At 44.0% G+C, this 23,256-nt stretch overlaps 1 protein-coding gene across 9 annotated transcripts in view; it reads right to left on the bottom strand.

Annotated features, from left to right (window-relative positions):
- Positions 1–23,256, bottom strand: part of COL4A4 (collagen type IV alpha 4 chain) — a 130,605-nt gene that overhangs the window by 13,250 nt on the left and 94,099 nt on the right. For 7 of the 9 annotated variants that reach the window (XM_040450813.1, XM_040450818.1, XM_040450820.1 and 4 more), the window contains 9 exons: positions 19,672–19,779; positions 18,964–19,071; positions 12,806–12,877; positions 11,521–11,649; positions 11,316–11,429; positions 9,932–10,087; positions 6,413–6,520; positions 5,300–5,308; positions 1,414–1,539 (listed from right to left, as the gene is read on the bottom strand). In XM_040450813.1, coding sequence (XP_040306747.1) covers positions 1,414–1,539; positions 5,300–5,308; positions 6,413–6,520; positions 9,932–10,087; positions 11,316–11,429; positions 11,521–11,649; positions 12,806–12,877; positions 18,964–19,071; positions 19,672–19,779 — 930 coding nt within the window. Of the gene's footprint in view, positions 1–1,413; positions 1,540–4,573; positions 4,671–5,299; positions 5,309–6,412; positions 6,521–9,931; positions 10,088–11,315; positions 11,430–11,520; positions 11,650–12,805; positions 12,878–18,963; positions 19,072–19,671; positions 19,780–23,256 lie in introns of those variants that run through there. The other 2 variants (XM_040450821.1, XM_040450819.1) reach the window with 2 other exon arrangements.

The following is a 23,256-nucleotide window of genomic DNA, read 5'->3' as shown; positions in this document are numbered from 1 at the left end:
CTCCTGTTCTGCCAACTAGTCCTGCCTTGAGATTGTGAGGCACTGGTGGGAGAAAAACGCATCATACCTACATCTGTACTGCCCACAATACCCAGGACCACACTTTCTAAACAGTGTGGGGGATCCGGAAGTGTTTCCTGAAATATATTTGCAGAACTCCATTACCGGCCATATCTTCTACTGGAGAGTTGATTTTTTTTTAAAGGGGTGTGTGTGTGGTGGGTGGGGGGAGAAGTATCCCAGCCATCAATATTGCACAACAACATATACAACAAGGCGGTTGGTTTTAAAAGTAGGTTGACTGATGAGTTGTTCTGACTGACTGCAAGCTCTACCCATGTAGTGAGTGCCTAAGGACTACGCTCACTTCCTAGTGCTCGTGCGCTGTTAACGGAAGTTGCTCCAATGGACGCGCAATTAACACGCAATTGCATAGATGCAATGCAGCAAATACAAACATGAAAACCCCCATACTAACATGAGGGAGGCTCCAGGGCTGTTCCGGACACTACCCAAGAACTATTCAGACTCCAGCCCTTAGCTGTTTGGCTTTGGGGACACACACACACACACACACACACACACACACACACACACCAGGTGGTGCAAAATTCAAGTTCTACTTCCAATTCCTTTGGACCTGAACCCAAGAGAGCCAAAGCCACACCTGGGAGAACAGGTGGGAAAACAGAAAACAAAATGGCCTCGTGTCTCCTAGGGTAATTTGCACACAGGCGGTCTAGAATCATGGGCACTGCCGATTGGTCTGAAGAGATCGGTGACCACTAGAGGACCATCCCGGACTCCCTAATCTCTTTATAAATTACCAGTGTGGTAGGGATCTGGGAAGAGAAAGTAACACATTTGGAGGATACTTTTTAAAGCGATGATTTGCTTTAAGTACTTACATAAGGATCCTACTACCCTGAGAATGACTGAGCGATGGTCACATTAAGTAAATGAACACTCCAGTCATGGCCATAATTTAGAGCGACCCTTTCCCTTTCCCCTCCCCCTCCTCCGAAGCGATACCTTTCCTTCCCTCCTTTCCACTGAGCCCCAGTTCAAGTGTTTGTAATGCAAAATCAAGTCAATAGCTAGTAATGACGATTAGAGCATCTACTCAGTTGTGTAAGAAGCTTCAAAACCTTGTGCCCCAAAGCTGCCGAAGTATGCAACATGAAAGATTCAAGTAGGAGTTCAGCAGAAAAATAGGAGGCATGTGTCACTCCAGTTAGGACACGATCAAAGCTTCGGATAAATGTAGAGAAATGCGTAAGAGGAAGGGGACTGCCCTGCTACCTCCTCACAAATTGTTCAGGCTGCATGCTAAAAACTACACAGCAAGACACTTAGATTCTCATTCCAGCAGCACAGGATGCAGATAATGAACAGTCAGTGTGAGGCTCGTACCTGCTCCTGGGGGGCCTCTCATTCCGGGGGGCCCCATGCCTCCTTCTGGTCCTCTTGGGCCTGGCACCCCAGGAAGCCCGGGGATTCGGGGACAGGAATCCACGTCTGCAGGTGGCCCCGGTTCACCTGAAATGGGAACCCCCACTTGTGTGACGGACTCAAATCTTACACACAAGCTCCTTCCGTGTTCTCAAGTTAGTCAGGCTTCGGTCTCTACACTGAAGAACCGAAGAATGTTCAACCACCCAATATAGGCTCTGTGAAGGCGGGACTGCTGTTCACTGTGGGCTGCGTGAAGAATTTCCAGAGCATTCTGTTAAATAAACTAATGACTGGCTGACTGAATGAATGGCATCTCAGAGGAAGCAAAAAAAAGTATGGAATGGAGAAAGTTGATTGGGGCAGCAACAGTTTGGGAAATCCCCTGGATTTCTAATCTTTGGGCAACTTTTTACAAAATGGCAGCCACACTTAGCAGTGGGAGAGCTACCGTGGGTTCCTGTGCTCAACTGAACGCGTCTCTAATCCGTTCATTGTACATTTCGGCCACGCGGGCTTCCATATAGTCCATGACTCAGACAGAATTTCAAGGTCGCCAGGGGCACCACAGCAGCAACTTTCAACCTTGAGTGCGTGTTGGTTGCAATTTTCCAGGGAACTATACATGAATCTGCTGATGCTGGGGTCCCACTCCAGAAACACTGATTTAACTGTAGAGCACGTGGCCTGTGCAGTGCCCTCAAGCTTGATCATGTAATAAACCCAGCCTGGGAGCTTTTCAAAAGTACCAGTGCTGGGACCCCACCTAGACTTATCAAGTAGGAATTTCTGGGGGTGGGAGCTAGGCATCAGCAGTTTTTTAAACTCCCCAGATGACTCCGATGCCGGCCGAGGCTTCAGCACCGTTTAGCGCTAAGGAGTTGTAGTGCTGATATTTGCACATCAGAATCATCTGGCCACTTTGCCAGAGCCCAGAGTTTCTGAGCACGTAGGTCTGGAATAGACCCCAACATCTGCACATCTAACATGTTCCCAGGTGAGGCTACTGGGGCTGATCTGGGGATCTCACTTGGAGAACCACTGCTCTGAAGGCGTGAATGTTTTTCCTCCTTGGTGATGTTCACATCTTTAAGATATCTTTTCTTTTTTCCCTTTTCTTTTCTTTTTTTTTAAGTTTATTTTTGAGGGGCACCTGCGTGGCTCAGTGGGTTAAGCGACCGACCTCAGCTAAGGTCATGATCTCATGGGTTTTGAGCCGCGTAGGGCTCTGTGCTGACAGCTCAGAGCCTTGAGTCTGCTTTGGATTCTGTGCTTCCCTCTCTGTCTCTGTCCCCTACTCGCTTTCTGTCCCTCTCTGTTGAAAACAAATAAACATTAAAAAAAATTAAAGTTTATTTTTGAGAGGGAGAGAGCGAACAGGAGAGGGGCAGAGAGAGGTTGGGGGGGGACAGAGGATCCGAAGTGGTGCTCGAACTTACGAACTAGGAAATCATGACTTGAGCCAAAGTCAGCCACTTAACCCACTGAGCCACCCGGGTGTCCCAAGATATTTTTTTCTAAAGTTTCATTCAGTCACCCTATAAATAATCCACAAGGGGAAAGAAATAATCATAACACTAACCAATAATAATAACAGCTAATATGAACTGCTTGTCATGCACCGGGCTCTGTGCTAATTGCTTTGTGATCAAAGGCTCCAAACAAGCCCGTGTGTGTGTGTGCCGCTATTACTAGAACATTACAGGTGAGAAAACCCAGGTTCAGGTATGTACGTGACATATCTAAGGTCACACAGCTGACACATGGCAGAGTTTAGATCAAAATCCAAGATGGCCTGGCTCCAAACCTGTGCTCTTAATCACAACACCATACTGCCTACAGAACTCTTCACATTAGCGTGATAAAGTCCAAGAAATACAACATATTTTACTTTTAATTTTTTTTTATTTTGCCAATGTTTGTTTATTTTTGAGAGACAGAGAGACAGAGAGACAGAGTGTGAGTGGGGAGGGGCAGAGAGAGAGAGGGAGACACAGAATCCGAAGCAGGCTCCCGACGCAGGGCTTGAACTCACGAACCATGAGATCATGACTTGAGCCGAAGCTGAACGCTTAACCGACTGAGCCATTCAGGCACCCCGAAATACACCGTATTTGAAAACACACTGCTCACCAGCTATGGGTTTCTTAAAATTCATACAAATGTGCAAAAAAAAATTAAGAATGTCAGTGACTAGGGGCGCCGGGGTGGCTCAGTCGGTTAAGCATTTGACGTTGGCTTAGGCCAATTCATAGGTTTGAGCCCCACGTCGGGCTCTGTGCTGACAGCTCAGAGCCTGGAGCCTGCTTCAGATTCTGTGTCTCCCTCTCTCTCTGCCCCTCCCCCGCTCATGCTCTGTCTCTCAAATATAAATAAACATTTTTAAAAAATAGCAGTAATTAGGCAGCAAGAAAACTGTAGAAAATGTGGCCATAGTGACATCATAGGCTGCATTTTAGTTAATATGTCTGTGCAAAATGTACTTGAACCCTGGAAGCTGTTTGGAATTTAATCTCTCCTAAAATATTGTATGAAACCACAACCAACACTGAGTTGCATGTATATTTACAGTACATACAGTTTAATGTAAAACATAGCTTTTCCATTCTGGGTGACTTGAGAGAGATGTATATGAATAATTTCTATTTTCCCTGGATAACCTTGTGAATTCTGACGGAGTGAAGGAAGCAAGTAAGGGAACAGGGGGTACATATTTGGCTCGTGCTTCATATTTAGGATTCTGGTGTTATCTTCAAATGAGTTTATACATACAGACCCAGAGAGACACTAAAAGGATGGATGGAGGTGGCAACATTAAATATGAAATTACGAATTTTATTTTTTTTAAGTTTACTTATTTTATTTTGAGAGAGAGAGCACACAAGCGGGGGGAGAGGCAGAGGGGGTGGGTAGAGAATCCCAAGTAGGCTCCACACTGTCAGCGCAGAGCCTGACGTGGGGCTCAAACCCTCGGACAGGGAGATCATGACCTGAGTGGAAATCAAGAGTCGGATGCTTAACCGACTGAACGACCCTGACACCCCAAAAGTGAAACTTTTAAATATAAACATTTAAAATAGCAGCCTTTTAAAAAAAAATCTGATTTTGCTTTTCTTTACTTTTTAATAAACCAGAAGCTGAGTGGGAGGGGCCAGAGCATCTCTTGTGTAGGGACCCCGCATTCCGGACCAATTTTCATTGGGGTTAATAACAAAGGCCTGGAAAAGAGCAAATGCATGCACTCACTGTGTTTCTTTGCTTTTTTTGAGAAACTCTTTTTAGTCTCTTTGAAAACCCCAGACACGAAATAATATGTTGCTTCTGCCTCTGGAGGGGTAAGTGAACATTTAGTTGAAAAAAATCATGGCATTTTTATTGTAACGCACCAAGAAATTTGCTCCTTGAAAATGGACCTCGATGTTATGGGAAAACCTTGCCACAGCCCCTTACTGGGTATGAAGGATCCGTCTTTTCATATTGTTGTTGCTACTTATTTTAGGGATGTTCTATGTGTTTATATGGTAGAATTCATAAAGAAACTTGCATTGGTATGTACTAGCCCTTGACAGAGAAAGCACTCACACTCTGGGCCTGAGTTGAAATTCTGTAAGCTGAGCTTCTTCCCTGCTTTGACAACCTTATAATGAGGCTCGGCTTTAGGACGCTCTAATATAGGGTTACTGTATCCGTAATGAGGAAGCGAACACACTGAAACCTCATATAATTACAGCACCCCATCTACAAAAATGTAACAAAGTTTAACTCACAAACAGAGTAGAAAAGGCAAGTGCAGAAATAAACAGAAGCCAGATTTAGAGGAAATGACTAATTTTATAGCAATGCTTACCTCTGGCACCTGGAGAGATCCAAAGCCAAAAATCCAAGCGCCACGTAATGATTTTCATGCGGGGGAAAGAGATTTTAAACGTGTGAATTAGGACCAAAGTGAAATAGGTTATTCGAGGATACACATAATAATTTGAGGATGGCATCAGTAATGAGCATAATGACAGCATCTTATTTACATGACAAGTCTACATCGATGTTACTGACAAGAACGGCTATGATTTCATAATGGGATGTTCGTATCTAGAAAAAACTGAAATAGACCTCTCTTGCACAATATAAAATTCGAGCTGATTTCATATGGCGAATATGCTCCAATCTAACATATACAGAATTCCGTTCACGGGCAGGCTTCTGAAAATTTCATATTATTTATGTGCTTTAGCTCAGTGTTACAGGTTATGCACAGAAAGGGAACATGAGAGGAATCCAAGTATAAGCTGTAGTCGTGTTGCTCTATGATCCATCAGAAAGCAGTGCGGTTTATATTTATTCTTTGGACTGCAGTGCTAATTGAGGACACTGCAAACTATTCTGAACTGACACCACATTGTCGTCATATTGATTAAGGATCTCCAAAGATATTACTTCTGCCAATCTCAAGTATGCATGTCTGTTCACCCTTCCAACTCTTCCTTGGCTGGTTTTGACCCGAGGTTGGAAACGTTGGCTACTGAGCTTAAACTGAGTAGCCTTTTCACCTTCATAGGAACTAGTATACTTTACAGAAAAAGTTAAATAAAGCATCTAAGAAAATCAATGGGAATTCGGGAACAGAAATGAATAGACAGTCCTCACATACAATAATCAAATCAGTCTTTGCCTCTTGTGTGAGGGAACACGGATTTAGCTACCTTAGAGATGCTGCACATAAAATCAACTCCTAATTTGCAAACTTACTCATTCTAATGATAAACATTAGTTTACCAAGCATAAGACTCTGTAGTGAGGCCTGAAGTAAATATAATCTTTATATTGGAAACAGACTAACCCAGAATAAACTGTAGGCAATTTCAGAATAATTACTTTCTGAAAGTGGACCATCACAATTAATACTTTTAAAAAGGCTGCATGTAGGCTTGGTGGGTGAGATAATTAGGCACTAGGAGCTTACCTGGAGGCCCAGGGGGCCCTTGTCTGCCTGGAAAGCCAGGTAAACCCTTCTCCCCAGGAGATCCCGGAAGTCCAGGTGGCCCCTGCAGTCCCGGGAATCCAATTGGTCCTACAAAGAACATAAAAATAGGGGCCTGGAACAGAGCAATATCAAGACAATGCAGGTCTGATGGGCCGAACTCAGAGATTCACTTCAGCAAAATTCAGGGCCAATTCGGTCTTAGAATCCAGGCGAGTTTCTCACTTTTTTCTGTAAAGCTGAGAAGAGCTGCCTCCGTCTGAAGGAAACACAACAGTCTATCAAAAGGACTAAGGAAAATGGTTTCACGATCAAGACAAAACTAAAGGAGAAGGAAAAAGCCTGTAATCCTGAACTTTCTCAGCGGACAGTGGACGGGAAGCGCAAACAAGGAAGGGCGCTTGGCCATCTGGGAAAACGTGTCCCCTGGCCTGAGCTCCCACCTCTCTTCCTCACAATCTCCCTTTCAGCCCCACCGGCCATTCAGTGCCTCGCATATGCGGTTCCTTCTCTTCCGTGCCCACCGAGGCCTCATTCTGTACAGTGCTCAGCCAGTCTCACTTCCTCGAGAAAGCCATCTCCAGAGCCCCAGCCCAAGTCCCTAGAATTGTGTTTCCTTTACTCAGAGCGCCTGCCTCCATTTATATGGATGACCCTTTAGTGTGTATGTTTATCTTCCCCCATGATACTCTATGCTGAATAAGAATGGGGACTCTGTTTAAACTTGTTCACTGTTACGTTCCTGTAGGTACCTAATAAATGTTTGTGGGATAGATCAAATACAATAAAACCTTGGATTGCGAATAACTTGTTCTGCGAGTGTTCCACAAGATGAGCAAACATCTCGAATAAATTTTAACTTGATAAACGAGCAATGTCTTGTAATACCAGTGGTAAGTGACGCCGAGTGTCACATGATCCCAGCTGAGCCAATGGTTCTTCTCTCTCTTGCTCACTGTGGGATTGTGGGTAACACTCTCCCATGCTCAGATGCTTGGTCTCAGGCCACAGCATTCAGCAGAAATCAGTGATTTGTCAGAACTCTGGAAGGTGCCCACAATTGGCAATAGTGTATTTTTTGTCACTTCAAAGCACCTTTGGACAGTCCTTTGCTTTTCCATACAAGAGTGAGCTTAGGGATGTTTTGCTTCATTCTAGGTCAGGCTGCCTGCAGAGAGAGACCCTGTCCCCTGCCGCTGTATTGCCAGTTACATTAAATACAGTATAGGATGAGTTTATTAATACTGTACTGTAGTCAATATCTGTGTGAGTGTATACAGTGGACCCCATGCAGAAAAAGGTTCCGTAGAGCCAACAGCAGCGATTCTGTTGGTGATAGTGAAAGTCATCCTACACAATAACCCTCCTGTCTCCTGTATCCCTCACACCAGCCACAAAGGTTTTCAAAAGTAAGTGCAGGTTAATTTGTTTACTTTTCTTTTCAGTTTGTATTTTCTTTATTATTTTTTGTTATATTACAGTATTGTGATCCCTTTTATATGAATATTTTGGGTTATGGAATGAATCATCTGAGTTTCCATTATTTCTTATGGGGAAATTCGCTTTGATATACAAGTGCTTTGGATTACAAGCATGTTTCCAGAACGAATTATGCTCACAAACCAAGGTTTCACTGTATTTCCCAGTAAGTCTGAAAACATAAACTGAAGAAACTCCCTCCTCTCTTCCACAGTTAAACACTCTTTGGGCCATGTGCCTGCTGGGATGGGAGTTAAGAAGCATGCTTGGGGGGGGGGGGCGCGGGCGGGGCCTGGGTGGCTCAGTCAATTGGGCGTCCGACTTCAGCCCAAGTCATGATCTCGTGATTTGTGAGTTCAAGCCCCATATATCGGGCTCTGTGCTGACAGCTCGGAGCCTGGAGCCTGCTTTGGATTCTGTGTCTCCCCCTCTCTCTGTAACCTCCCATGCTCATGCTCTGTCTCTCTCTGTCTCTCAATAATAAATAAACGTTAAAAAAATTTTTTAAGAAGCAAACTTAGGGGTCTCATCAATATTTCTAACTCTTTGTATGTCCTTTGGTTACCTCTACTGCATGCTATTTCCCCAATCCTGAAGAATATTTCCAGGTGGAGGTTCATTCTCCAGAGCAGTAAATGGGAAGGAGGCGGGTCTTATTTGGGAAAGGGACAAGGTTGTATAGCTAACCTCCTCCTCCTTTTGGTGACTTGGCTTGTAGCATGTTTGTCCAATTCTGGGGTTCAATAACTGGAAGCCCACATACCTGCAGATATAAGCCACATTCTCCCAAATTTATTTTACTGCCAGTAAAGTTGAAGATGCTTGTTGTGTATTGTTGTGCAGGTTGTGCACTGCACCATTACAGGGATGCTATTTGCACTGTAGTCATGTCATTTTGGTCCCCTTTTTTCCCTAAACTTTGGCTTTATTTTGCACTTGGCTCAGACGTTAGGCAGGGTGCCAATTATTGGGAAGACTTTGACAGTTACTTACCTACGACATTAAGGGAGCTCAAATGAGTAACCATTATTGGTCCCTTTCAACAAAAAAATTCTATGAACTGAATAGTTCTCTGAAATCCTGGTGACCAAAAACTAATATCCTCAAATACTAGCAGTTAGGTAAAAATGAATTAAAACAAATATTTTAGCTTTAAATGGTGGGGGAATTCAGTAATGGAGACTCTTTCAGGACTATAAAAAAGCCAGGTCAGCAGTCTCAAACCAAACTGTCCAGTACAGAAGCCACTAACCACATGTAGCTACTGAGCCCTTGAAATGGACACATCCAAACTGGGCTGTGCTGTAAGTTTAAAACACACACCAGACTTCAAAGGTGAGGGGGAGTGTCTCATCTGGAGAGGAACTAGGTTCGTACACATGGCTCTGGTGGCCGCATGGATAATTTATACCAATGATGATATGCTAAGGTAACATTTGAATACATTAGGCTAAAGAAAATACGAAAGTTCATTTCACTTGTTTCTTTTTACTTCTTAAAATGTGGCTACTACATCTTTTAATTACATGTGTAACTTGCATTATATTTCTTTTAAAATATATATATATATATATATACACACACACATAAAAGTTTATTTACTTATTTTGAGAAAGTGAGAGAACGAGAGGCAGAGAATTCCAAGAAGGTTCTACACTGTCAATGCAGAGCCCAACGTGGGGCTTCAACTCACAAACGGCGAGCTCATGACCTGAGCCGAAATCCAGAGGTGGACACTTAACTGACTGAGCCACCCAGGCGCCTGTCCCGTGTTTTATTTCTATTGCTCAGTTCTGGTCTAGCACATTATCAAGTACGTTGTTAGGGGCTGAAGGTGAACTTGTGTTTCTTCTTCTTACTTACCCAAATGTCACCCAAACGTTAAGACTCTTTGGGAAAGTCAGGGCATTTTTGAAAATGCAGTCACTATTTCCATAGGAAATGAGAATTACCTCACCGTGGTGCAGAACCCCAGACCCTGAAGGGCAAGATCACAACTTCAGAAATAACTTGCATTCCTACCTTTCTGGCCATCTTTTCCATCACATCCCGGGAAGCCTTTGCGTCCTGGAGGGCCTGGGGGGCCCGGGGGGCCCGGGGGACCCGGCAGACCCCGGTCTCCTGGTTCCCCTTTCGGAAGGTCAACACTCCCAGGGGGGCCCGGGGGCCCGGGTGCTCCTGACCACAAGGAAGAAACAAAAAGCATCCTTCAGTCAAAGACAAATATGAGTGCTGGCTGCCTGAGAGCTTCTTAAGGAAAGTAACTGAATGCAAGCAAAAGATGGGGGGGGGGGGACCAGAAGAAGAAAAAAAAAATGAACAATATCAGAAGTGAAACAGCGAGTGTCCCCTGGAGGTGAAGCTGGGAGATGGTGTAAGTGGCCCGTCAGCAGCCGTTAGATAAATGAACCTACGGAAAGCCTTCCTTCCCTTCCAAGCCATTCCTTCTGGAAGCACGGTTTTATGGCTTTTCTTTGCACGCCATCCCACCGCCTTGATATGACAGGTAGAAGGACAGATGGATGGACAGAAGGACAGATGGGCGAACAGAGAGATGGATGACAGGCTTTTGAGAAAACCTGGCTGATGGAAAAGGAATATTCACTCAACTACATATACAATTCTATCTGAAAACAGGTGTCGACGCACAGGAAGTGAGCCCAAATCCTATTCTCCTTAGCTACCTAGAATATTTTTGAGCATTTTCATTTTTCTCAGGGTAAAATAGAATCACATAATATTTTATCCTGCCCCGACTAAAATCCCAAAGATTTAAAGGCAGTGGGTTGGGTCTCTCTGAAAGAGCTCCGTGAGCTATTAGGAACATGACTGTGTGCACTTTGCAAAACCCCACGGCACCACGCTGTCTCCCCCACGCCCCAGCCGGCTCCGGTCAGCCCCTACTCTGAAATACTGCCTTGCTGGGCTTTGTCCCCGCCAAGGGCTGAGAGGAACAATGTGTTCTGTTAGCAGCACTTGAACAGACTGCTTCTGTGTGTGCCAGGCCTGGGCGTGGTCGTGCTGGCCCATGGCGGTGCACGTGGCAGGTGCTAGAAACCAACAGGCAGAGTGAGATCCGCCCCCCCCCACACACACCCCCACCAGCCACTTCTGACCCCTTGTGCTCAGCATCCCCCTGGCGCTGGCGATGAGAAGGGTCTGCTGGGAGTCAGTGTCCCCAGACGGAGATGCTTGGTAGAGCTGGACAGAAGACTGAGCTCTGAGCTCTGGCTCTGGGGGTGGTCCTGGCAGCTGGGCACTGCCCACACTCCACCTCTCCCCTCCGCCAGACTGTCGGGGCTGCTGAGGGCCTGCGACTCCGCCATTCTCTGGTCCTATAATCCTCCGGAGCTGGCAGCATCTAAGGAAAGGAGTGCCAACATCCTCTGCCAGGATTTTATCATACCTCTTGGACCATCGGGGCCGGGAGGTCCCTGATCGCCGGGGGGACCTGGGTCAGGAATGTCACCTTCAGGAGCTCTTCCTGTGGCACCTGCGGGACCAGGTGATCCAGGTCTCCCTGAGGAGGCACATGTTCGGAGATCAGCCTTATCACATTTGGAAGGTTTCGACTGAGTTATTGACAGAGGAAAAAGCTTGCTGCTTCTTACCTGGGGGACCGGGGGGACCTTTTTCTCCAGGAAGGCCTGGGGGAGAAATTCCTGGGCTCCCGGGGTCTCCTGTCTCCCCTTTCGGCCCAGGTATGCCCATTGGGCCAGGTGGGCCCACTTCATGCGAGCCTTAACGAGGGAAACAGCGTTAGTTCTCCCTGTTTGTTCCTCTTGTGGCTCCTGGAAAAGAACTGCTTCCAAAGGGGGTGACAGGGACACGGCGGGTTGCACTGAGAACAGCCGCCTGCCCAGTGGTGACCCGAAAGGCTGCAGACTCCCCCTGGGTCGCCATGTGCCCTCTTGCGCCCTGTCACACGGTCAGGCACAGGTTGGGTTTATTTTAGGGTTATTTCCCAGACTAAAAACAACAACAACAATACAACAGCTGATCAACGCTCCAATGAGTTCCAGCAATAAGTCACTATGAACAAACTGGTTTGAAATTTAAGGTGGAAATTCACATATAAATGGAAGCATCATGGAACTTCCCACGGAAAAGGGGGAAGGAACATCACTGGTTTCTTGGGGGAGGCACACATATAATCAGACTATCTGGAAGAGCCCCTAAAATGAATCCTGCGTGACTGACCTACATTAATTCTTGACCTTCTGGACTGTACAAAGATTCTGTCTCTCTTCAGCAACGGGGCCCGACCTAGGAGCACAACAACCCAACTCTCCACCGGAGACCCTCAGACCTCCGTGTCTGATTCCAGCTGCCTTGTCTGATCACGAGCTTAGTTTCCTGAGACACTAAAGCGGCAAACGGGCCCTCTATTCAAACGCCAGAACAAATCTCAAATGCGGCTGTTAATGATGAGCCTATTCGTGATAACAAAAATACCAGCAATTTGCTCAGGTAATTTGTTTTAGCAGCAGCCTGTGGAGGGGTGCTAAAACTAGTAATTAGGCCCACGGGGTCGTACTTGGCATCGCAACACTTAAAACAAGACCACAACAAGACCTCCCAACCATTTCTTTGTTGTCACATTTTGAAATCTGGCCCCACCTAAGCAATTGCTCAGAGTATTTTTAGCAGGGAGAAAGCCCCAAGTAACATCAACAGAAGTCACTGTTAACCAGCCACTCCTTCTTAAATTGGGTTTTCTCAAAGGTCCTTCTTACGTAAGTCCATCTTCAGTCCGAGAAATAGTTCAATAGTGTGCCTCTGAGCTAAGCCAGTTTCTTAGTTTCTCGCCCCAAGTTGTGTGCGGTAAAGGCACGCCAGCGGTATCTCTCGGTCTCCTGACTGCAGTTTAATCGCTCACAAAGGGTTTTCTCTTACCTGAAGCGCCTTTGGCTCCTTTCTGACCCTTTAAACCATGTAAGCCGTTCAGACCGGGCGACCCGGAGGGACCTGAAACACATCACGGGCCTGTGATCCACTGGGGAAGACGGGATGTTGAAGTCCACCGGTCACCCAGCACAGGCACCACCCAGGGGAGATGATTCACTGACGGCAGCCCGACAGCTTCTCCAGGAGGGAGCCATGAGATCCTACCGTCTAGATGTCATTATCAAGGCTAAGTCCGTGCCAGTGGTCATTACTTAACACATTCATCTGATGGATACTTTCTGCAAGGCAGCTTAACGCATTTCTTTGGTTTTAACACACTGCTCTTGGTCTCTGACCATATCATGGATGTCTCTCTCTATCCAGATATAGTCTAGAATTACTGACTGTTAGTGCAGCAAGGGACCTTAGATTCTATGACAATGAACTCATCCTAGAACAGAGAAAAGACATTGGAATGGAGCAAACCGAGACCTCCTTCCTCCCAGGCTCAGGATCTGTCCACTCCATCACAGTGTGTGGATACTAATTTCTTTGGGATGTAGTCAGGTAAAGATAGTAAGACAGTAAGGACAGGTAGGGCCCGTGGCATACGGGGGAATACATGACACATTTAACTTTTCTTTAAGCACCGTACTACTCAGAAAGAAGAGGCCTACAGGTCAAGTTTGTTGATGCTATTTCTTTGCAGCTACTTCTTTCAAAAGGAACCACTCTGATGCCTCTTTACTGAAACTAAATTTATTTCATAATGATCAATGAAAACTCCAGTCTCCGTAATTAGGTATGATCTCATCGATGTCTGCATCTCTAGAACCTTCTGCCAGGCATCAGTATAGTCCTCTAAGGAGACATCTACCAACCTGACTTTACTTAAGTTGTCATTGAACACTGAACACCTATAAATCTAAAGACTTACAAATATATCACTATTTAAAATATGTATTTACAAATATACAACTATTTAAAATACATATAATACATTTATATAATATATAGTATACTTGTACTTATACAGTACAAGTATACAGATTTATAGGGACGGAGTAGAGAAAGAAAACAAGGGACGGACGGAGGGAAGGAGGGAGAGAGGAAGGGGAAAAAGGCAGACAACTGATATGTACAGAATGTTTCCCCAGGAGCTGAGCCCTCCACCACATGATTCATACATGTCTTGTCTTACTGACTGATTTGGAGGAAAGAATCTTCTCCTCAGCCCCTGTCCAAACCTTGTGACCTTCCAAATTCATTGGTGGATCTTCATCCAAGGCTGAGAGCCAGCCAGCCATTCCTTGTTTAGGGCCACGTCCCTCTCATTTACAATAGTAACACCCTAGCACACAGAAGGTGCCCCTCGCCTACCCCACGACACCTACACAGAGCTCTCTTGATGCCCGTGTCCTGGTGCCTGCCCCACGCTGTGCAACAAGTGTGTCTTTGGGTGAGTGGGTTACTTTGGGTAAACTAAGTACAAGATCGGGTCTTCTTAGTCTTCCCAAGCCCCCACTTGGCACGTCTCCTGACACGCAGTTGGTGTTCAGCAGGTGTTTGTTGAATGAGTGAGTGGATGCATGAATGAATGAGTGAATGAGAAAATGTGCAATAGGGAGGGCCAGCGAATGGGTGGAAAAAAAGCTGCAGGAAGGAGGGAGTCCAACTTCTCTTTGCATGTTACACGTTCTTTGATAGATTTATGGGAGGAATAAGAGTTGGTGAAGTTACAGGCATCCATTTGTGTATAAATAATTTATCTGCTAATTATTATCTCTTCATTAATATGCAAGTCCTCTGTGGGCTTCTTATTTAAAGATGGAACACTTAGCTGGTTCCATTCGATTTATTATCTGTACTTGAAATGGACACTTAGTCTATTTTTAAACTCTAAACTTCAGATCAGTGCAAATGAGCTGTATTCTCTCACACCAAAAAAAAAAGGGGGGGGGACGCACCCTTATTTTTCCTAAAGCTCTTATTTCCTAACCACTTTTAACAGCTCTGGCTGAGTTTATTTTTCAATCCTTTTTCCTATTAATGAGCCAACGTTTCAAGTTTGCACCAAAAGAACACACAGACCTTCATCTGCCAGATCTGGATATTTATTGCCATCTATCTGAAATGATAATAGATTTTTTGAGAACACTTTGCTATTTCAATGTGTTTTGATCTCCAGCTTAAGCCACCAAGATTGATGGCTTGGGGGACTTCGCTGGGGTGGAATGTCTCAGCTTCTGCCAACTCTGCATTGTCCCATCAACGCGTCCAGATCCCGGGCTGTCACAGGCCCAGCCCCTCACCATTGTTGAACTGGCCGACCCTTATCTGACCCAATGTTATCTTTCTAAATTGAATGCAGCTACATCTGGGTAGGATTTTAAGGACAATTTTTCCTTTTTACTGAAAGCTTTTTATCAATCCCATCTCTAAATCAGAAAGTTGTTCATGCATAAAATATATACAGCGCAGATGAGAGGCAATTAGGCTAACAAAGCACATTCCTTGGTAATGAGGATTTTTTTATTCACCTCTCTGGCCATCCTCTGGCTTACCAACCATCATTTAAGGCTGCATCTCGCTGCACTCACGGGCCGGGGCACTCTACCCCCACTCAGAGAATCGAACCTTCTGCTCCAGCCCTCATGGGAATCACAGCCTCCATCCGGGTTAGCCAGCCCACTCTGAGACTGGTTTTCCACTGGGGTTTTCTTTTGTTCTAAAGCCTGAAAATGCTACTCTATCCCCAGTAGCCTTTATACAGGTTTATACTTTTAATGGGATGACTGCCTCATCCCTGTTTGTGAGGGATTTTCCCGAGGCACCCCTCGGTCCCAGGCAAACCGGGACAGCTGGTCACCCAAAGGTGAAAGCCGATGGGAAAGAGACCTACGTAACTACAGGTTAATGGACGAACGAAGTTGAAAGCTTATCAAAACAGATTCTCAATTTATTTGTAATCCAGAAAATACGGGAGTGCTTACTAAGGACAAGCACTGGAGCATAAAGACATGGTCTCCTAACCCCCGGAGCTTCAGTCCCCAAATGTACTTAGTGACAGCTGCTGACAAGACAACGCAGAGCAAGAGAGAAACAATCCCTGACCCGATAGAACAAATAGGCAATTACATCGAGAGTGATAAGTGCTGTGTGGGTGCAGGGCCGGAAGGGACGCTCCCTTCGGTGTAGAAGCAGGAGAACATTTCCATGATTTTCTCGGCTGTGAGATGCATGGCATTTCTTTCTGGGTACAAGACATTTCGAGGTGCCTTTTCTCTGACGTGACAGCGTGCTTGCCACCAGCCAAAATAACCCACGGCACCTCTTTACACTTGTCATGGTGCAAACAGCTGTCTTTAGGTTTTCGTTATCGCGATCTCAGAACACCCAACGAGGAGCTGAGTGTCTTCCTTTCAAAAGAGGGCAAATGGTATCCAGCCATTTTTAGCAGATGTTTAAGTTCAAGTTTAAATCTGACTGAACTCAAGCAGGACTGGGAATCCATGTGGCCAGTTCCAGCAGGGCAAACAACTTTGAGTTCAACAGCTGGTTTGTTCAAACAAGATAATCAGTCCCCTTGACTTATTTAGAACATACTTCAAATATTTAGTTTCTCAGATCAAAGTGTTTCTGCTGGAGCGCAGTTCATTTTTATATCAGCAGGATAAACGGCAACAATGGATTTATGTTGTGGCCGTTTTAATTTTCAGGAATGTAGCGCACGGTTTTGTTTTGTTGTTTTAAAGCCCGGTCGTTTGTTGGGCTGTTTGCAGCGAAACAGTGTCACTGCATGGTCAGGAAGCACCATTGCAACATCCGTCTGTATCGTTCCGATGGGTACTCGGGCTGACATGTTCATTTTCTCCCCTTCTCCCAACAAACTCATTATTTCATACCACGGAACTATGATGTCAGGGGAGACTGAATTTTCGAGTAATTCTGTTCCTCAGTCAACGTCATTAGCTACTGGTATTTTAATAACCTACCATAGTGAAATGATGTGATAAACGCTAACTAAATCGAGAGACAGACAAACCCACAATAGTGACATGAGCCTGGTCACTTCAGTCAAACTGAGTGTATATTGTTTTCAAACCGAGAGGTTTGAAAATCCTTGCTATTTTTATTAAACTAGGAGGGTGAGAAGAAAGGGAAATGCAGTAGGAGTGGTTAACAATGGAAATAAATGAAAAAAAAATTTTTTTAACTGATTTCATCTTCCAACACTCAAAACAGTTGTCCAAGAACACCCCACCAGGGTAACAGGGATTTCCAGGGACAGCAAATGGCCACAATCACTAGATAAACTTTTAACATAAAAAATGATCACTTGGTGGGGGTGCCTGGGTGGCTCAGTCAGTTAAGCATCCAACTCTTGACTTTGGCTCAGGCCATGAGCTCACAGTTTGTGAGCTCAAGCCCTGCGTTGGGCTCTGCATTGACAGTGTGGAGCATGCTTGGGATCCTCTCTCTCCTTCTCTCTCTGCCCTTCCCACACACGCTCTTTCTCCCTTTCTCAAAATAAAGAGAAACTTTGAAAGAAGTGATCATTTTGCCTGAGACCCTAAATTTATCACAAATCACCGCACTTCACATTCAGTGCCAGTGAAGAGGGAGAAGAACGATGCAAAGACATCTTGTTCAGTGATGGGAAGCAGAAGCCAAATATTTGGCCACATGGAAATACCTAAGTGTACCAACTCTCCAAAATAAAGGGTTCCCTTCTCTGCAGAGTTGTTCCAAGTACTTGCTGGAAAACAGGAATTATCTGAAAACTACTCGATGAGGGAAGAGATGAAAGTGTGGAAAGTTTTCATTTGGATTTTCAAAACAACAAGGCAACTAAGAACCCAAAGGAGGGGTTTCCAACTCTTCTGCGAGGAAGTAATTTTCATTTGACCGGAGTTTAGTACATGGAGGAGTCACCTAGCAGAAGGAAACTGAGAAGAAAGGGGAGGGGAGCTTGATTACAGGAATCCACCAACCAGGGCTTGAGCCTTCATCAGCTTATTCAAGTGAAGACCCTCATCTTCATCACTACTAGTTCAGTTGTTCATTCTTGATTTGTCCATGCCTCTATTTCTTAATTTAGTCACAAATTTAAAAAATATAGGGGCACCTGGGTGGCTCCGTCGGTTAAGCGTCCGACTTCGGCTCAGGTCATGATCTCACAGTCTGTGAGTTCGAGCCCCGCGTCGCGCTCTGTGCTGACAGCTCGGAGCCTGGAGCCTGCCTCGGATTCTGTGTCTCTCTCTCTCTCTGCCCCTCCCCCGCTCACACTCTGTCTCCCTCTCAAAAATAAACATCAAAAAATTTAAAAAAATATTTACAGTAGCCCTCCAAAAAACTTACTGGGTATCCACTGGATGCCAAGGATATGAAATCACCTTCTACTTGGTAAGAAAGACTTCTCAACAATATACAATATAGGTGCTGTGCTAGAAGTATACACAAAGTGGCCATGAAAAGCTTTTTTTCTCTAAAATGGAAGAAATGGATGAAAGAAGAATAAGTAGTACCATGGAGGGATGGAGGGGCATGAAGATTTGTTAATAACAAATAAATATGGCAGGTGATATGCTATATGATATTACTGTAACCACACTTATAGCCAGTGCACTATTACCCATAAAGACCAAAAATGCAACCAGGAAAAAAATGTTTCTTTATCTAACAAAGTTCACGAATACGAGTAACTTTCTCCATGGCATTTTATTCTTTTCCTTCCACTTAACACAATTGGTAAATATATATTTATTTACGTATATGTTTTTAATATGTCTCCCTTGCTACATCCACTGTGAGCTCCATGAAGTCAGTGACCATGTCTATTTTCCTCAAAATTGTGTGCCTAGCGTCTAACGCACAATCTAGAACGTAACAGACACCTCACTATCTAAGGGAAGAACAAATGAAGAGGCCTGAACTCTACAGGAAACACTGGGGGGAATGCCCTAAAAAAATGGCAGCACCACCATTTTGGTAGAAGGCAGGTCAAGACACTGGATGGCACGGCCTGAAGCTGTGAGGGAGGGAGAAGAAGGTGCTAACGGGCATCTGTGGGAAAGGGGAGGGAGCCATGAGCCAGATCAGTGTCACTCAGGGCAGGAAAAGCACCGCAATTTGCCCTCATGGGGGGGGGGGGGCTTCCTTTTTACCTTTTATTCCCGGAAGACCTGGTGTCCCCGGGTCCCCCATCATGCCTCTTGGCCCAGGATCCCCCATGTCTCCTGGATGTCCCTTCAGCCCAGGTACTCCTGGATCACCTGAGGATAAGAAGGAGGTTCTGCAGACACCCAGTTGATATATGAGTTACCTTAATGGGGAAGGTAGGTCATCTGTATTCTTAATACATGGGAACATTGTCTTTTTTTTAAATTTTTTTCAATTTTTTTGTCCTAGACCTCCTAACTCTAGAGAGAAAAAAATATACTTAGCCTCAGATGGAGCAAATACACTTTGGAGTGATTAAAGTTGCCAACTGCAATTTCAAACTTTCATTATATTCTGAATGTGTGACATTTGCCTTAAGTCTAAAGGAGAAAAGAAAACCAGCATCTGAATGGCAGGTAGATTAAGGAAGGATGGAAAGGGGCTTTTATCTGTCAGCCCATCACTTTGTACCTGGATCCTTGCCAGGCTCTTAACAGGTGTTGTCTTCGTTTACTTCCAGACCAACCCAATGAGACTGGACTAGCTCAAACTTACAAGACAGGAATGGGTAAGTTTCAGTCATCTGTCCAAAGTCACAGGTCTGGGAAATGGCAGAGTCACATCTGAAACTAGGTCTAAGTGAAAGCTGGCCTCTTCCGTTACACCAGAAGATAGATGAGTGCCCGGAAATTTCCAGGCTCCTTTCAAGGTACCTGGACAGCCTGGTGGTCCGGAGGAGCCAGGTAGTCCTGGCCTTCCAGGTGGTCCTCTGGGCCCTTGAACACCCGGCAAGCCCCGCTCTCCAGGTGCTCCAAGATGTCCTACAGAAAGAAAGATCAAACACCTGAATAATTGGACACTGGTCTTTGAGATGGTGAATCTATAATTATCTCCAACTACAGCCCCTGCCATCCTTCTCTATTATTACTTGTTTATATTTATAATTTCTCTATTGAAAAGATAACATTAAGGAAAAAATGAAAACAAAACACTTCGAATCCTCCCACCTTAGTACAATTTTTCATATGTGTAACAATGTGCAAATAAGGCCCACGATGTTATATTTTGATGTTTTAAATTAGCATCGTATTATAAGCAATGGCCAAGTTTGCCATTATTTTTCTAGTTACTGTTTTTAAATGACTAGCTGATAGCTTAGGGAGTTAACCTTAATTAATCTAATTTTCTCTTACTATTGGCCACTCAAGGTATTTCTCTTTGCTGTTATGCATAATGATCTTTACACATTTTTAATCGATTTTTGTCGTATCAAATCATTTCCTTAGGAAAAATTCCTAGGAGTAGAACATTTCTAGGTAACATTATATGATATTTTGGGGTTTTAAAAATGCATTAAAATGCTCAACTATTTCAAAGTAAATGACAGACATCAAGGAATTCCATTCCTAAATACTTTAAGAGGCATGCCTGAAAAAAAAAAAACACCATTCTCCTACATGGCCAGAATAACATCATCACAGCCAAGAAACTTCAGAACAACCGTTAACATCATCTAGTACTCCTTCCATACTTGAATTGCCCCAAGTGTGCCCTTAATTGTCCTTTACAGCTCGTGTGTCATCACTGGGTCCCATTCCAGAACCACACGTTGCTTCTGGTGGCTCCTTCCCTTAAGTTAAAGAAAAAAATCTACTAGAGTCTCTTTCTCGGGACAGAGACTTGCTGAAGAGAACATTTCGCGTTGCCTTTTTGGTCTTTTAGAAGAGACCATTCTGTTCTTGACAGAGGCTGTTAAATGGTTTATTTAACAGTTCAGGGCTGCACTTCTCACACCACCCCGTGTAACCCCCCGAGATCTCGTGTGCTCCCTGAGGACCTGATGGTTTGTTGGCTCCTTTTTCCTGCTAATTCAGTCAAAGGAAATAATATCTCACATTTACTTTAATTATATTTATTTGATTACTAGGGAAGATGACTATTTCCACACGTGCTTATGTATATTGTATCACTTTAATACAATTTAGACGTCTAGGATAAGCCGATAGTCTGTGCTGAAATCAGCCAGTTGAATCAACAAATAGGTGTAGAGTTCTGTGTTTACAAACCCATGGTGGGGCATAGTCCTTATTTATTACAACACACATGAAACAAGCCTGTGTTAATCGATACCTGTTCCCTGATCAAATTTAAGATCTATGGGCCTCACTGTGTGTTATTTTGTTTACCCTGAAAACATTCTTGCAGGAAAGGGAAGGTGGTATTATTCTCCTCTCCAAATGAAAAAAATTAAGGGTTGCCTCTCCAGTCACACCTGTATTAAGAACAGGACTCCTGAGTTAATTTATGCTGTGTTTTCTCTCTGAATGGAAAGGGGGAAGTGAAACTGAACCCAGTACGCTCAGGTAAAATCCCCTGAGACAGAGGTGAGCTGTATGCCTTCTCACTGGACTCTATCAAATTCAACCCATGCAGCTTTTTTCCAGTCAATGGAAATTGTGTATTTAGGTAAACTCTGTGCCAGTGAATAAACATATGATGTAATTTAGAAATTTTAGGCTACAGTTACGGTGTATGAGAAAAAGAACAATTTAAATGGTGAACACCACAGGACAGCAGGGAAATTACACTAAGGAAAACTTTCTTTAAAAGGTCAGCCTGGGGTGCCTGGGCGGCTCAGTCGGTTAAGTGTCCGGCTCTTGACGGCTCAGGTCACAATCTCACGGTTTTCTGAGTTTGAGCCCCACATCGGGCTCTGCACTGGCAGCATGGAGCCTGCTCGGGATTCTCTTTCTCCCTCTCTCTGCACCTCCCTTGCTCATGCTCTCATTCTCTCTCTCTCTCTCAAAAGAAATGAATTTTAAAAAATTTTTAAAAAAGCTAGCCTCAGTGTAAAATAACTCAGATTGATAAATTTTACCTTAAAATATTAGGTAATATTAAAAGCCTCCAGTTGGAAACTAGTTTCAGCTTATAAAATCTTACTATCTTCATGGTTTACATGAAAATACCAGTAAATGTGGAATTTTCAGTTAACAAACTGCTTTCAAGGAATCTTATTTGATCCTCAAAACAATCCTATAATTATGCCAGTTTATAAGTAAGAAACTGAGCTCACAAATGATGAGCAACTTATTCAAGATCCCATGGATGGTAATGATGGAGGCTGACTTTGAACCACTGGCTTTCCTTCTTTAGGCTTCTCCCTCTGGTATTTATTAGGAACCTCCATGATGTTAAGCTCCCCTCAAATGTACATTTAAGATGTACATTTTGGTTAAACTATTATGTTATCTAAATCTATTTGACCAGGTCAGAGGTAAAAGATGGATATGAAAGACAGTGGAAAGTTCTTGCCATTATAATAGCTTGTTTTTCTGTTAGAACTCCATTTTTAGCAATCTTGTGGTATAAAAACAAAACAAAACGAAATTCTGATAAAACTTCTGCTCAGATATTCCTTCTGGTGTAGGTAATGAAACATGACTATTGTCAAAGAGAATTTTAAGATAAAACACAAAACTAGTGATATGAGATATTTTAATTTACAAGGGACCCATCTAAAAACAAACCTATTTCTAACCTGCCCATTACTGGCTGAATGGGATTCTGCACACTTCTTTAACCAATGGTTTGTGGATGACATTTGCTCCTTCCATACAATGCATGCCTCTGTGCGTGCATCTTTGTACACTTGCCTGATAATCGAATTCAGATAAATTCCTACAAGTAAAATCACTAAGTTAAAAGGCATGTATATTTCATCAACGGTGGGTCAGGTACTGAAGCAAGCCTAAGCCTCGAGGGGAGGGCAAGAACTCACAGGTACATCCCAATCCATTCTGAGGGACTACATGTCAATTGTCAAAATACTATTTTGAACAATTTAGATTCATTGTTGGTGATGAAGTTTAATTTTTTTTTTTTTTTGGTTTGGTTTTTAGCAAATGACATATTTGGTAAATGAGATATTCGATGAGATCTCAACAATGGCACTCCCCGCTGGCATTCACATATGATTTTCTGAGTAAGAAAGAAAGGGCTGGAATGACAACCTGAAGCTGTGGGCAGTGGGAGTGGTTATTGCTAATGTATCATTTATAATTCTAGAGATTGGGACATGGTCTGGCTTTTAATTGCTTGCAATAATCACTTTTGACCAAAATGTCAAAATCTGGGCATGCCAAGGGGAGTGGATTGTTATATCAACCTCATAGGTCATGGAGGCCATGGTGGAAAAAGACTGAGAACCCCTGGTGTATAATCTGATGTCCTTCTAGGCCAACGATGCGGTGGCAGTGTTGAGACATAATCCTTCTGAGATGTATCTTAACGGGCAA

This window comes from Herpailurus yagouaroundi, unplaced genomic scaffold, assembly GCF_014898765.1.
Source record: "Herpailurus yagouaroundi ecotype Mexico unplaced genomic scaffold, PumYag 202, whole genome shotgun sequence".
In the NCBI taxonomy this organism is placed as follows: Eukaryota; Metazoa; Chordata; class Mammalia; order Carnivora; family Felidae; genus Herpailurus; species Herpailurus yagouaroundi.
This window is presented reverse-complemented; position numbering and strand designations above follow the sequence as displayed.